Source organism: Austrofundulus limnaeus, unplaced genomic scaffold, assembly GCF_001266775.1.
Source record: "Austrofundulus limnaeus strain Quisiro unplaced genomic scaffold, Austrofundulus_limnaeus-1.0 Scaffold89, whole genome shotgun sequence".
Taxonomy (NCBI): domain Eukaryota; kingdom Metazoa; phylum Chordata; class Actinopteri; order Cyprinodontiformes; family Rivulidae; genus Austrofundulus; species Austrofundulus limnaeus.
The window spans coordinates 806165-819672 of NW_013952491.1; the positions used below are offsets into that span (position 1 = coordinate 806165).

Sequence of the window (13508 nt, forward strand, 5' to 3'; positions counted from 1 at the left end):
GATGAAAACAAACAACAAATAAATACAAACGATGAAAACAAATAAATACAAACGATGAAAACAAATAAATACAAACGATGAAAACAAATAAATACAAACGATGAAAACAAATAAATACAAACAACAAAAACAAACAACAAATAAATACAAACGATGAAAACAAACATATCACAATATTTCTGTGTATCGATATTTTCTCACACCTCCCGTTAAAACATGGCCTTAAAAGAGGAAAATAAACACCGGTGAACTGACCTGACCAAAGCTCAGAGGGTGCTGCTGCCCTGTCACCTTCTGCTGCCGGGACAAGATGGGGGCGGAAGGGAAGAGGGGGACGGAGGAGGCAGTGCTCTGCTGCCCTATGAGGCTGCAGCGCCCTTTGGACCGGGACCAGGACTCTGAGACTGGAGCAGATGGAAAACAGGAAGTCAGTCAAGAAAAGTGCTCATGTCTGAGAACAGCTGGAAGGAGCTGTCCACACATCCTGCAGAGCTGAAGAGAGTGAAGTGGAAACAAAAAGACTTCAAACAAGAATGCACTCCACAGTCAAAGCTTGTGTTTACAACTCATTTTAAAATTTACACTTGGAAACACAATGAAACCATTACTTAAAAAGGGAAATATAATTATTTCAATTAAGAGTCTATTTTCAAATCAACACACTTTTTAATAATTGCAAAATAAAGTCAACAAACTTAAAAACCTTGAAAAGAAGAAAGATTTTTGGCACTCAGGAGGGACGTAGAAACAGTTGATCCTCGGATTCTGATCTGGATCAGTTTTAAAGCATCAGAAATGATCAAACTGACCTCACATCAGAATCCTCAGGCAACTACTGCAGCTGCACAACGAGAACCAGCAGAGAGCGAAAATTTATCAGGTTTTAGCCGAGTACCAGATCATATGCATCCTCCTTTCCTATGGGATAAATCTTGTGCCAGCAGGAATCGAATCTGAATGTCCATAATTAGAAATTTAATAGATTCAGATTCAATCTGAGCAATTCAAATTCAGTTCCTGCTGGAACAAGATTTATCCCACAGTTTCCCTCCACAACAAGCAAATTAAAAAGTATATTTTTACTGTATCAAGTTCAAATTAACTCCAGTAAACTGCTTTGTTTGGTTTTGTCAAACAATGTAAAAAATCATCTAAAATTTAAAAATAAGAAAATCTTCATAAAAACATTTTAAAAATAGAAAGAACCTGCTTGCCAGCTAAAGATGCATATATGAGGTAAAAAGCTACATAAACCTCTCTGCTGGTGTCTCTCGATCACCTGTTAAAGCCTCTATGAGCCAATAGGGGGCGATAAGCCCCGCCTGCGTCCATATGACCTGCAAAGCACAGGTGACGGACCACATCACAGGTGGTCTGTACAGATCTAATCAACAGTCACGTACAGGTCAAATAAACGTGTTCACCCACCTGTTCTCTGGACGCGCTCGTCTGTGCAGTGAGCGTTGTTGCCCTGCACTCTCATGGGTGGGACCACCATGGTCCTGATGCCGCGGGGGCTCCGGTCCGGCTCGGCGGGGGAAGTCAGGGGTGCCAGCGTGCCGGCCAGAGGCGGGCGGTTGTTGTTGTTGTTGAGGTAACGGTAGGCACGGTTGCCTCGTGGGGAGGTGGATGTGTCGGACGTGGGCGAGCCTTCCACCGTGTCACAACCGCTCTCGTGACCGTCGTCCTCTGACATACTGAAAATAAAAAAACAGAAGTGACTCAGAGGATCGGACAGAAACCGGTCCAACAGTCTCTTTGTTTGGGTTGAAGCCGACCTGTTGGGCCTCTTGCACGGCGATGCTGAAGGACTGGACTGCAGGGAGGTGGAGACGAAGGAGCTGGTGCTGAGGCTGCTGTCGGGGCTGCTGAGAGAACACACTCTCTCCATGGACACGCTGGTGTTTCTGCAAGCCTCACACACACACGCCTCTTTGCATCTGTGGGCAGAGGGTCACAGCTTCCTTTAGAAACACGGCAGCAGTTCTGCTTTTAATGCACATGATGCAGCACATTTTGGAAAGTATGGTGGCAGAAAAAAAACTATTATGAAAGTTAATATCTCAGAGTTTCTGCAAGTTTCAGTCCAGAAATTTTAAACTTTTTAGGATCTTTTAGAAACCATTATGATTAAAATAATGAGTTATAGTAAAATTAAAATCAAGCAAATCATTCAAAACTACAGACAACTAGTTTTGAGAGCAGATAAACTCATTTCTTTTGCAAAAAAAAAAGGCTCTGTGCTCCTTGTGCAGCTGCATGATGGGACTTAAAGTTTTGTTACAGTGTAATAAATCGGCACAAGAAATAAATTCTGGCAAGAAATTTTAACACAAGTTGATCAAGAAACAATGAATTGACAAATTCAAGATGCAACTAAAATCATTTTAGGAATCAAAGCGAACAAATTGTGCCTTTTTAGACATTTTATAAGCTTATAATCGGCATTAAGATCCTTCAAATACCTCAGAAAATAGTTGGTGTCTCAACATTGCAGGAAAAGACATGAACTTTCTGTTGCAGTCTGAGTGAAATCTGAGTGTTTTTAAAGGGATCCCTGATTAATCGTAACGTCACACTTTAGTTTATAAACATTTATTTTAACTGTAAAATAAAGACTGTAAAAATACTGTAGGATGTTTAGTTTTGTAAATTTTTAAAAATATATTTTAACACAGACGGAGCCATTTTATTTACACACAAAGCATTCTGGGTAAATGATGACGTGGATAGGTCCTCGGTGCGAGGCTGCCAGCGAGCTATATCCACCCTGAAGGTTAATCTTGGACAATATCTGATGATCGACTCTTTTAAATGAAACCAGAGAGCGTTGACAGAGAGGAGAAGGTAGAAATGACTCAGCCTGGAACTGAAAATATGGATGGAGGACAACAGAGCTGCTTCATGGAAGAAGAACCTCAGCTTAGCCTGTTAGCTTTTGCGCTAGCACCGAAGCTATATTGCCTTATATGTGTTAGCTCGGCGCTAGCACGACAAACAAGCTAAACTGAGGTCCTCCATCCATATTTTCAGTTGCAGCTGAGTCATTTTTGTGTTCCCCTCTCTGTCATGTGGATGGAGGACCTCAGTGACGAGAGGAGAATGTGTAGCGCTGAGCTAATACATACATATTGTGATAACATTGGCGCTAATGCTAAAGCTAACAGGCTAAGCTGATGTTCTTCTTCCATGAAGCAGCTCTGTTGTCCTCCATCCATATTTTCAGTTCCAGGCTGAGTCATTTCTACCTTCTCCTCTCTGTCAACGCTCTCTGGTTTCATTTAAAAGAGTCGATCATCAGATATTGTCCAAGATTAACCTTCAGGGTGGATATAGCTCGCTAGCAGCCTCGCACCGAGGACCTATCCACGTCATCATTTACCCAGAATGCTTTGTGTGTAAATAAAATTACTCTATCCATTTTTATCATTTTTAAACTTTTAGTTTAAAAATGATAAAAACTGAACATCCTACAGTATTTTTAGTTTAGATTTTACAGTTAAAATATATGTTTATCAAAAAAAGTCTAATGTTACAACTAATTGGGGATCCTTTTAAGCAGCGAGCCATGAGTCCATGTTGTGAGAGGTTAGTTTTTGAAAAGGACAGCTTGCAAAACTGCATTCTTGGTTTTGCACATAATGAAAACATTTTTCAGAAAAATGCTGTTGCACATTTCAGAGCTCAAACAACAGAAATGTGCACCTGTTTGCCAAATAAAACCACCTTAAACTCTACTCCGTCCTAAATATACTCACTGATTCAGAGGACAACCCCGGGGATTTCCCTCGTCCTCGTCGCTCACATCACTGCGGATGCTGATCGCGCTGGGAGCAGGGCTCGGGGTGTCGGCCATGAGGACCGCCGCGTCCCTCTGCGGCTGCCTTGAAAGCTCCGCCTGCCTGCTGGCGTCCGGCGCCGCCTGTTTCAAGCAGCTCACCCCGTGCTCGGCGCCGTCTTCTTCCTCGTTGGTGTTCTGGACTCCCGGCCGCCGGGTTTCCACCAGGGGCATCACCCTCTGAGGCTGCTCTCTCCCTGCCGCTGCCTGCCCCACGACGTCGGCCATTTTGGGGGACCGGCATGTTGAGACGTGGATGTTGTTGTGGTGGGACAGGTTCCTTTCACGTGGAATAATTCATATATTAGATAAGTTTAAAGATGTCAGAACAGTTTGGATTTAAAGAAAGCAGGATCTACCTGTTGTGTCCTTGTCTGTTCCTCTTACTGGCCGGCTGGGGCCACACGACATGAGCGATGCCGATGTTGATTGGCTGATGAGCGGAGAGGGCTGGAATCTGATTATTCAGGAGCGGCTGCTGCATCATTGCGTTAAAATGGCCGCCGTGAGAGCGCACTTTCCTGTTCCAGTTAAAGCGAGACAGAATACATATTAGAACACTGGGCCTGAACGTCAGGATGACTCGAGGTTTTGGTGACTCACCCCCAGTCGCTGATCCTCGGTGGGCCTGCTGCAGTGTCACTGGTTAAAGAGGGAGGAGGTGGAGGTGGGTGGGAGGGAGGAGGGCCCACGGGAGCCATCTGCTGCCAGGCTGCTGGGACCAGAAGCTGCTGACCCCGACTGGACCAGGCCTGCTAAAGGAGCAGGGGGACAAAATGAGATGTTGTATATGGGATCATCTTGTGCCAGCAGGGAATGAATTTCAAATTGAATGCATTGGTTTGAAAAAGAATTTTACTAAGCTGAAACTGAATTTAAAGTTTTGAATTAATTTGCTTTGAAACTGTATTTTGGTTTATTAAAAACTCAGTTTGACCACTTTTACTTTCAGTTCCATAATTCAGATGTTTGTGTCACATCCTGGTCCTTGAGAAAGCCAGGCAGAGTAATCAAACACAGATCCACAGATTTATGTTTCACTTTGGTGAAGTTTCCCTTCTGTATGTAACAGAGTTGATGCAATCCACTATAAAAGTGACAAAAACAAAGTTATTTTATTGCAGTGATTAATTTGACCTATATGTAGAAAATGTTACATTTACATCCCATCATGGATCAGTCAGCAGCAGCATCTGATCAATATGTGATCTATTCCTACATATAGGTGAAATTAATCACTGCAATAAAATAACTGTCTGTTTTTGTCACTTTTATGGTGGATTGTATCAACTCTGTTACATACAGAAGGGAAACTTCACCAAAGTGAAACATAAATCTGTGGATCTGTGTTTGATTACTCTGCCTGGCTTTCTCAAGGACCAGGATGTGACACAAAAATCTCAATTATGGAACTGAAAGTGAAAGTAGTCAAACTGAGTTTTTAATAAACCAAAATACAGTTTCAAAGCAAAGTAATTCAAATTCAAAAGTTTTAATTAAGTTTCAATTCATTAAATTCCGTTTCAATTTAGCAAAAAAAATTTTTTAATCAATGCATTCAATTTCAAATGATGCACATTCAGATTCTATCTGAGCTATTCAAATTCAGTTCCTGCTGGAACAAGATTTATCCCATAGATGTAATACATCAATACAAGCTGTAGCAGCTTCTTTCAGCAGACGCTGCTTTGAGATCAGTTCACTGTCACCGCTTCACTTATGTAAAGCACAGTGCTGTGATAACTGGTTAGAATGGGCCTTCTCAGTGAGCATAAATCAGGTTTAAGTCCTGAAACTTCACAAGATGAGTAGCTGCGATGAAATTGAAGGGTTAGAAGATGGGTGTGGTCTCACTCAGCTGCAATCATGCGATTATGTCGCTATGCTGCTGGAAATGTAAACACACTCACAGGGTTTGAAGTGGTTTCAACCCCAATGAGTACACAGCTTACAGAAGAGTTGGTTTCTTACCTGGGCTATTACGCCAGGCCTCACAGGTAGAGGCTGTATGGGAGGGGCTTGAGTTACCATGGGGACAGAATAGGTTGCTGGTTGGTTCAGGTTACCTTTTGAAAACAAAAAGAAAAAAACTGACCTCTACAACTTTGCACAGTTATAAGAAAATCTCCACAAACATATTTTTTTCAGCTTTTTTCTTTACAATTAACTATTTTTTTGTCTTTATTAATTCTCAAGCGAACAGTTTTAAAAGAACATTTGGCCTCTACAACACAAAGTCATCTTTAACATTTGAGAAAAGGAAGATAAGTAAGCCATTAACTAATGATAAACAGATCAAAAAAGCAACTCCACTACCCCGAGAAAATTTGTTGGGGGCTGTAAAAAAAAAAAAAAAAACAGTATCCAAAAGAAAAAACTGAAATAACAGTAAAAAAAGAGAACTAAAAGAAAAAAAACTTTAAAGAAATGTTTAATAGAAGTCTGGATACCTTGCATTGTAGGAGGACAAAGAAGAAGAGCAGGTGGGAAGGAATCACTGCATCCAAACTGAGCGATCCCAGGGTGCAACACGGATGGAGCCGACTGGGTTAAAGACTGCAGCGGAGACGAAGAGGAGCGGTGGGGTGAAGATAAGAACACAAAAACATGAACACATCGTTACACTTGCTGCATTAGGTCGATGTTTGCCCTCAGTTCACACCTCACACAGGACCGACATCTCACCTGCGTGTGGACCGGGATGTTACTGTAGCCCATGGGAAGGCCGGAGGTCGCAGCGGGGGCTAAGGGGGGCCGGGTTAAATGGATGGTGTTCTGGTTCAGCGCATCGAACACGGCGTTGCTCGGCCGGCTGTGGCACATGTCCATGATGCGGAACGACGACTGCACGCTGCGGGAAAAACACAGACGTGAGAAGGAAGTTTTTTTTCTGGTATTTTCTTTTATGAACCACTTTTAGCTGAGAACAATAACAAAATTAAACAGAACGGAACAAAACTAGGGAGCGCACCACCTCAAACAATGAAAATAAACAAAGGGCATGGTCACATAGTTCACAAAAGTCTAATAAAATCAGATCTAATTGGTTTTACATGCTCGGTCCATCAGATCTTATTAAATTTTACTGTTTTTTTTAACTTGGGAGGGAAAAATATATCTTTTCCACAATATAAGTTTGATACACAATTTTAATCCATCCTTTAATAGAGGGAGGTTCCACTTTTAACCTTTTCTTCATAACGTATTTCTTACTGGCTGCCAATAGTAGGGCTGGTTAAAAAAAATCGATTGAATCGATCTTGGATCGATTTCATTTAAATTTGAGAAAATCGATTCACAGGACATGAGATCGATTCTTCCCCATGGCGTCTTGTGCGCATCTGAAACGTGTTTCTATATTTTGTCACTCCTGGCTTGCCGAAGGTTCACATCCAGTTGACGTTCAGTGCTAACGTTAGCTTTCGCTAACAAGTTGTCTGGATCAAAACAACAGAAACTAAAGAATCACTCACATCATCAGCTGATTCTCAGCAGAACTTAAAGACAACAGAGACCATGGAGACTTTTGCTTGCAAAGATTTGCGCTCCTGCGCTGTAACAAAAACGAAGCTTCGATGAGCGGCTCGTTAGCTCGATCCAAACTGTATGTAAACATCTGACTGAAACTGCTCAGCATGTTTAAAACGTGTGAAAAACGACTTTCTAACAAAAGCTTTTATTATATTTATTCATGTATAATACTAAAAATTTAACCCTGAAAATCATCCATAGTGTGTGTGTGTGTGGGGGGGGGGGGGATAAATACAGTAGTTTGTTACCAATATTACTATTGAAGAAATTTATAGTTATTATAGATTAGTACTGATATTAGAAACAACACCAGAGTATTAGGGTTTTCTTTTTATAACACTTTTATAATGTTTGATCTATTATGGGTTAATTGAAATAGAGTAGATACATGTCCGAATCATACCAACACATAAGTGAACCATTTTTAATCCATTAGAGTGAGGTCTTTGTCTGAATGCCTGTGATTCAGCCGTAGATCAGTAGGGGGCGAACTCAGGCATTGAAGAATCGTGTATAAAAACATGCACTTCCTGTTTTTCATCCAGTGTGGTTTGGCTTGTCAGTCCGGTGGCAAATAAACCTCACTCAGATCCAGAATTCTGGTGTTGTATGACAATTATTCCTATCACAGATCCATTTATTTAACTCTTGTGTTTTCATCTAACTTCAGCCGATATTGAACACTTATTTCTTACATTTTGGTGACCCCGACGTTCGGCTGCCAGTCAACTGACAGCGAGGCTGTGTTAGCGCTGCTTAAAGTTTCAGAAATGTCTTAATGAAATCCACAGTGATGAAATGTTGTAGTTGTATTATTTGTTTTAATAAGGTATAAGTAACAAGTTTTAATAAGTTATATTGAACATAACAGAAGGTAACAGAAACATTACAAATTTACAGTTTTAATAAACTCAACGGGAGTGGGCAGAAGTATATTTATATTAGCCCACCTCTTCTCCTGCAGCCTTATTCCATCACTTCTTATTTATCAAGAAAATTATTAGTTTCTTAAAAATGAATTCCTCCAACAACACCGTCACCTCCTTTTAATTTAAAACCTTTTAAACTTGTGACAGTTTTCCTTCAAGATTAAACGGTTTAATTTAAAAGTTTGTCCTTAAAACCTGTCGTTTATGGTGAAGAGATAAAATAGTGAATTTGTATTTTGCAACACAGTTGAACCATTTTCATTATTTAAGAGCAGATTAAATCAAATCAAATCATGATTCATCAATTCAGAACCTTATGAATCAAAATCAAATCGATCTAGTGAATTGGTCATGATACCGAGCACCAGCCACTAGTAGCAGTTTTTTGTCTTCGTTGGTCCATGTTTTAAACAATAAATTACACAAACACAAAGTTTCATATTTGAATGGACTGCTTGAGGAGGAACTCTTTAACTGAACAAATGCAACATGTTTTCAGGTCACACCAGTTCACGATGCCATTTATAAAAAAAACAAAACAGGGAAATGTGAAAACAAACAAAAAAAAGCTGTCACAGCCTTACTGGTTGCTGTGGGGGAAGTCCAGCAGGTGAGTCATGGTGAGAAACGGATGATTTAGGACACTAGAGGGAACAGTTCTGTCCTCGGCGTCGATCAGCAGCATGCTTTTAAGAAGAGACACAAACTCCCGCCGGTCTGCTTTCTCTGCTTCCATGTCGCAGTTATCAGGAATCAGCACCAAGTTCACCTGAGGCAACAAGGAAACAGAAATACGACAACGCAGTCAATAACTAACCTAAGAATTAAAATAAAAAACCACACAGCAGATTGATTAATGGGAGAGTTTTAAAGGGATCCTGTAAGAGGGAATGGATGTGAGGTCCAGGCTTAAAATAAAAAATAAGAAAAATAAATGAATACAGAATATGAGCGGATTAAAATCCTGAAAAAATATTAGAAAAACAGGAAAACTTTTTGTGAAGACCCGTTTCAAACCAGTTGAGTTTTCAATACAGTCAATGACAAATTAAAATGTCAAGTCTAAGTTTTGGTTTTTAACATCCCCGGTAATAAAAACAAACAAACTAAGGTTTCTTTAAATATCAGGGAGCCCTGATAGTCCAAGACGTTCTGATCCTGGTTGGTACGTTTAATTTAATCATGTTTCTTTGATAAACCACTAATAACTGGTGGTTTTAAAGCAGTAAGATACAATGAAAAGCATGCCTTTTTAATTTTGTCTGGATCCATTTCTTTTTATTTAAAACACTCTGATGAGACTTACGTGAGCGATGTCATTCAGACAGCTGAAGATGTATTTTCTGGCCTCTTTGGATTTCAGTCCCGTCTCTTTCTCGTGCTCTTCTGTGGTCTGGAGGAACACCAGGAACAGTAGCATCAATAACCCCCCAACATATAGTTTTTATATAAACCTTATTTTTTTTATCTCCACACAGCCTAAAAAAAGGAGCTCAGAGAGTCCTGGCAGAAGAAAAGTCTGAGTAAGCAGCTTGTGTTGAAACATCACTGCGTCTCTGGATTTGTTTTCATGATGAAGAAGGAAAAAGTCAAAAAACTACGTTTAGCAACTCGAGTGTCTGGAGTCCCTGTCAAAGGTTTTGAAGTGATTCAGCATTCACACGGATGTTTTTCACATTTGTATTTTTCTGAACGTATTTGCAACATAAATACTTCTGCGTACTTTGGACTACTTTAGCTATCCTTGTGCTAATGTTAGCATTGACAGTTAGCTCACTGTTAGCTCACTCATCACTGCATTAACCTTTAAAGTGTCTACATCAAATTTTTGTAATAAATATGAATGTATTCTTGGAAAGATAACATTGATAACATATTGTAAAAAAGATTTCATGCCGCTGAGATGAACAGTTGAGATATTTGTTTGTGCAGTAACAGGAAGTGATGTCAAAGGGGGATGTCTGCATGTGAACAGAGCGATGCTACTGTGGCTAACAACACAGAATGCAGAGAAGAATCTGATGTTTTTTTAGATTATTTTAATCACTATCATAGAGAGATGAGAAAGAGTCGGAGTTCAAATAATATTGTTTAAAAAAAACAAAAACCAGGAAGTTTTCTTTCTCAGAGTTTCCCTTTGATGTCACTTCCTGTTTCATTTTAGCTGAGCCAAATTCAAAAGAAAATATGCCAGTTATGTGACATAAAGGGCAAAATCATGTGTTTTATGCCAAGTTTCTTCAATAGAAATGTATTTTCTTTGACGTTTTGTCCTTCACGGATATACATGTCACAGGCACTTTAGGCTAATTTACATTTAGGCTAGTCTTTTGCAGTTTTTTACCCTTAAACAGGTATTTAGTCATTTTTTTCCATTTCTGCTACTTTTTTTATACTTAGCTCCTCTACTTGTAACTTGTAGCTTCTTTAGCCCTTTAGTTGGTGTTCTGCTTCTTTAACTAAAACAAAGCAAGTTTCAGCTTCTTTGTCATTCTTTCAGCAGAAAATGCAGTTTCTCTCCTTGACTCTAAACTTTATTTAGCCGAAGTCTAAACACAGTTTTGTGTTTCCTGATGACCTGGTTCAGTCTGTTTAGACAGCATTTAAACAGCTATTTTCTATTGGTGACATCTGCCACTTAATTTCCAACAATAAAAAGAAAGAAAAACACTTCCTGTGCCAATCATTTCAATCTTCCTCTTCTTTTATCTGTGACCCCACAAACAACAACAATCATAAACTGGTAAAAGGTGTGTGGTTCACAGACAACCAGCTGTGTGTTTGTGTGAAGTACCTTTAGTCTCCAGGAGGCGTAGGGAGAGTCAGATTCTTTGGTGAAGAAGCGTGAGGTCTTTGTCCCCTTGTTGAGCAGCTGCTCGGCAGGAAGCCCCTGCGTCTGAGAGATGTACCGGATCTGAGCAGAGCGAGCCGCAGGAAACGGGCCACAGACAGGAAGCGATAGGGAAGAAGAAAAAAAAACAAGCAAAAATAAACAACAACCATTAGAGATAATCAACCTGAATGTGATTCACTTTAACAGAATTAGTTCACACAATCAGTTTAGATAAGCTGATGCATTCTGGTTGTGTAAACCTGGCTGAGAGAGAACAACACGTGTAAAACGTGATGTTCCTTTAAAACCTTTTTCTGTCCAAATATTTCTGTTCCAGGTGATTAAACAAGTAAACAAAGCTTTTATAAGCCAAGATGAAACAATAGAATAACTTTAAAAATTGTTACTTTTTAAAAGACTAATTAAAAACAGCAGAATGTGTCTTTTTTAAATATCCTGCTGGGACTAATGTTTACATAATTGATCAATAAACTTAAAATATAACCAGACAAAAACGTTAGGCTCACTTCAATAAAAATATAATACATATGAATCGTGTCCAAAAGTTTGATTTGGTTATATATTAAAAAAAATTAAAAAAATAATTTTCACTAATTTGGCCTCTTTCAGTTCAGTTTTCTGTTGAAGTTTTGTTTTAGTTTAGTTTTCTGGACAGAGTTTGGTTTATTTTTACAAACAGCACAAAAAGCTAGCAGACAGTAATATTTTTGTTGAAAAAATTGACTCATTTTTAAAACTCAGTTGTGATTTAGGCTGTAGAATTGAGGAAAGTAATACTGATGATGATGACGATGATGACGATAAACAGATTCTGGACATACATGTAGGTGGATTATAATAATAATAGCCAATGGGATCTTGTGAATTAAAATGTATTTTTTAATTATTAATGTCAGTGTTTTATCCAGCTGATACCAACCAGCAGAATCCTTAAAACGAATGAAAATATTTAAACAGTAACTAGTTAATTGGATTTTTTAATAAACTACACAGATACGCCAACATTTAAGCAGGTTTTGATGTTAGCTGGTTGGCTATCAGCAGGTTAGAGACTCAGTAACATCATGAAGACTGGTCAAACTAAAAATGGTTCAAGAAAACAAACCAGAAGCCAGATTTATTTTCCCATGTTTAACGTCTTTCAATTAAACATTTGTAGACAAATCCTGCCAACTACTGATTGTTTGTTTACATCCAGAAACAGCCAAAGTGATAAAAACAGATCAACTATGGCGCCGTCCATGGAATGGATGGAGAAGTTTAATTTCTAGTTAGCGATGAGTACCTTTAATGAACACCAACACTACGTACTAATTTAACATGAAGTGGGATGAAAGAAAGCAAAGTTACACCCCAACATTTCTGCACTTGAAGACTTTTGCTCTCTTATTTTTCTCCCAACAGCTTCTGAGATTTTCTCCAGGTTTTCATTAAGTTTTGCTGCTAGACCTCACAGATCTATCAGCACGGCCCTCCAGAACTTCATAAAATAATGTTTCACAGGTTCTGTATGAATCCAAGCACGTGTGTGTGCGCGCAGCCTAGAACAAACACACGCACTGACCAGAGGGAACTGGACTGAGAACCTGCTGATGGTGCACTGAACTCGAACCAAAGTCTGTGCACGTGCAAGCATGCGTGTGAGCGGTGCTGTGTGCATGTCTACCATCAGGCTTATGTTTATAAATACATTTTGCTGTGTAGAGTGGAACAGCGGCGAGCCTTGGCATGGGAGAGCATGCTGTCGGGGGCTCGGTGTGCGGGAGAGTGTCCTGGCATGGCCTGGAAACACGGCGATGTGCAGCGAAGCCACCATCTTTGACTGATCACTTATCAAACGGCTAGCTGCTGCAGGAGGAATAAAAACTATTTCAACAATATTTAAAGCTAAAAAATAACTATAAAAGCATTCAATCTGTCAGATAGTTTTCCTTCAAACAGATTAAAAGCCCAAGTGTCTTTAATTGACAACTTGATGAGCCTAAATCTCATCTGTGCTGATTTGTCAGAGGCCAAACAGACAATAATCCTGCACTCCTCTGTGAATGTGGGACGGCTCTTTTCCCATGCTCCCTCTCCCTTGCCTGGGGATTTGACTTTGAGTCCCAGTTGTGAAGTTTAGACCACACATTATCTAACAATGAGAACATAAACACGCACCGCGAAAGACAATTTCCTGATTCACTCAGTCCAGTGACGTATTAGATGGATTTAATGTTGGATTTAAAAGGAAGAAAACAAACATCTTAAGGCCCTCAGAGCGCACGTTTGTGTACACGCATTACAGCAACTTGTTCTTGTGTGTGTGTGTGTGTGTGTGTGTGTGTGTGTGTGTGTGTGTGTGTGTGTGTGTGTG

At 39.7% G+C, this 13508-nt stretch overlaps 1 protein-coding gene across 2 annotated transcripts in view; it reads right to left on the minus strand.

Moving 5' to 3' along the window:
* Window positions 1-255: 255 nt before the first annotated feature.
* Window positions 256-13508, minus strand: part of LOC106520207 (homeodomain-interacting protein kinase 3) — a gene marked incomplete at both ends in the record, with an annotated part of 13482 nt that continues 229 nt past the window's right edge. The window contains 12 exon segments of one of the 2 annotated variants that reach the window (XM_014012170.1): window positions 256-404; window positions 1429-1697; window positions 1779-1940; window positions 3759-4118; window positions 4198-4359; window positions 4442-4590; window positions 5810-5904; window positions 6289-6394; window positions 6524-6689; window positions 8883-9067; window positions 9605-9691; window positions 11093-11212. In XM_014012170.1, the coding sequence (XP_013867624.1) occupies window positions 256-404; window positions 1429-1697; window positions 1779-1940; window positions 3759-4118; window positions 4198-4359; window positions 4442-4590; window positions 5810-5904; window positions 6289-6394; window positions 6524-6689; window positions 8883-9067; window positions 9605-9691; window positions 11093-11212 (2010 nt within the window). 2 annotated transcript variants of the gene reach the window in all.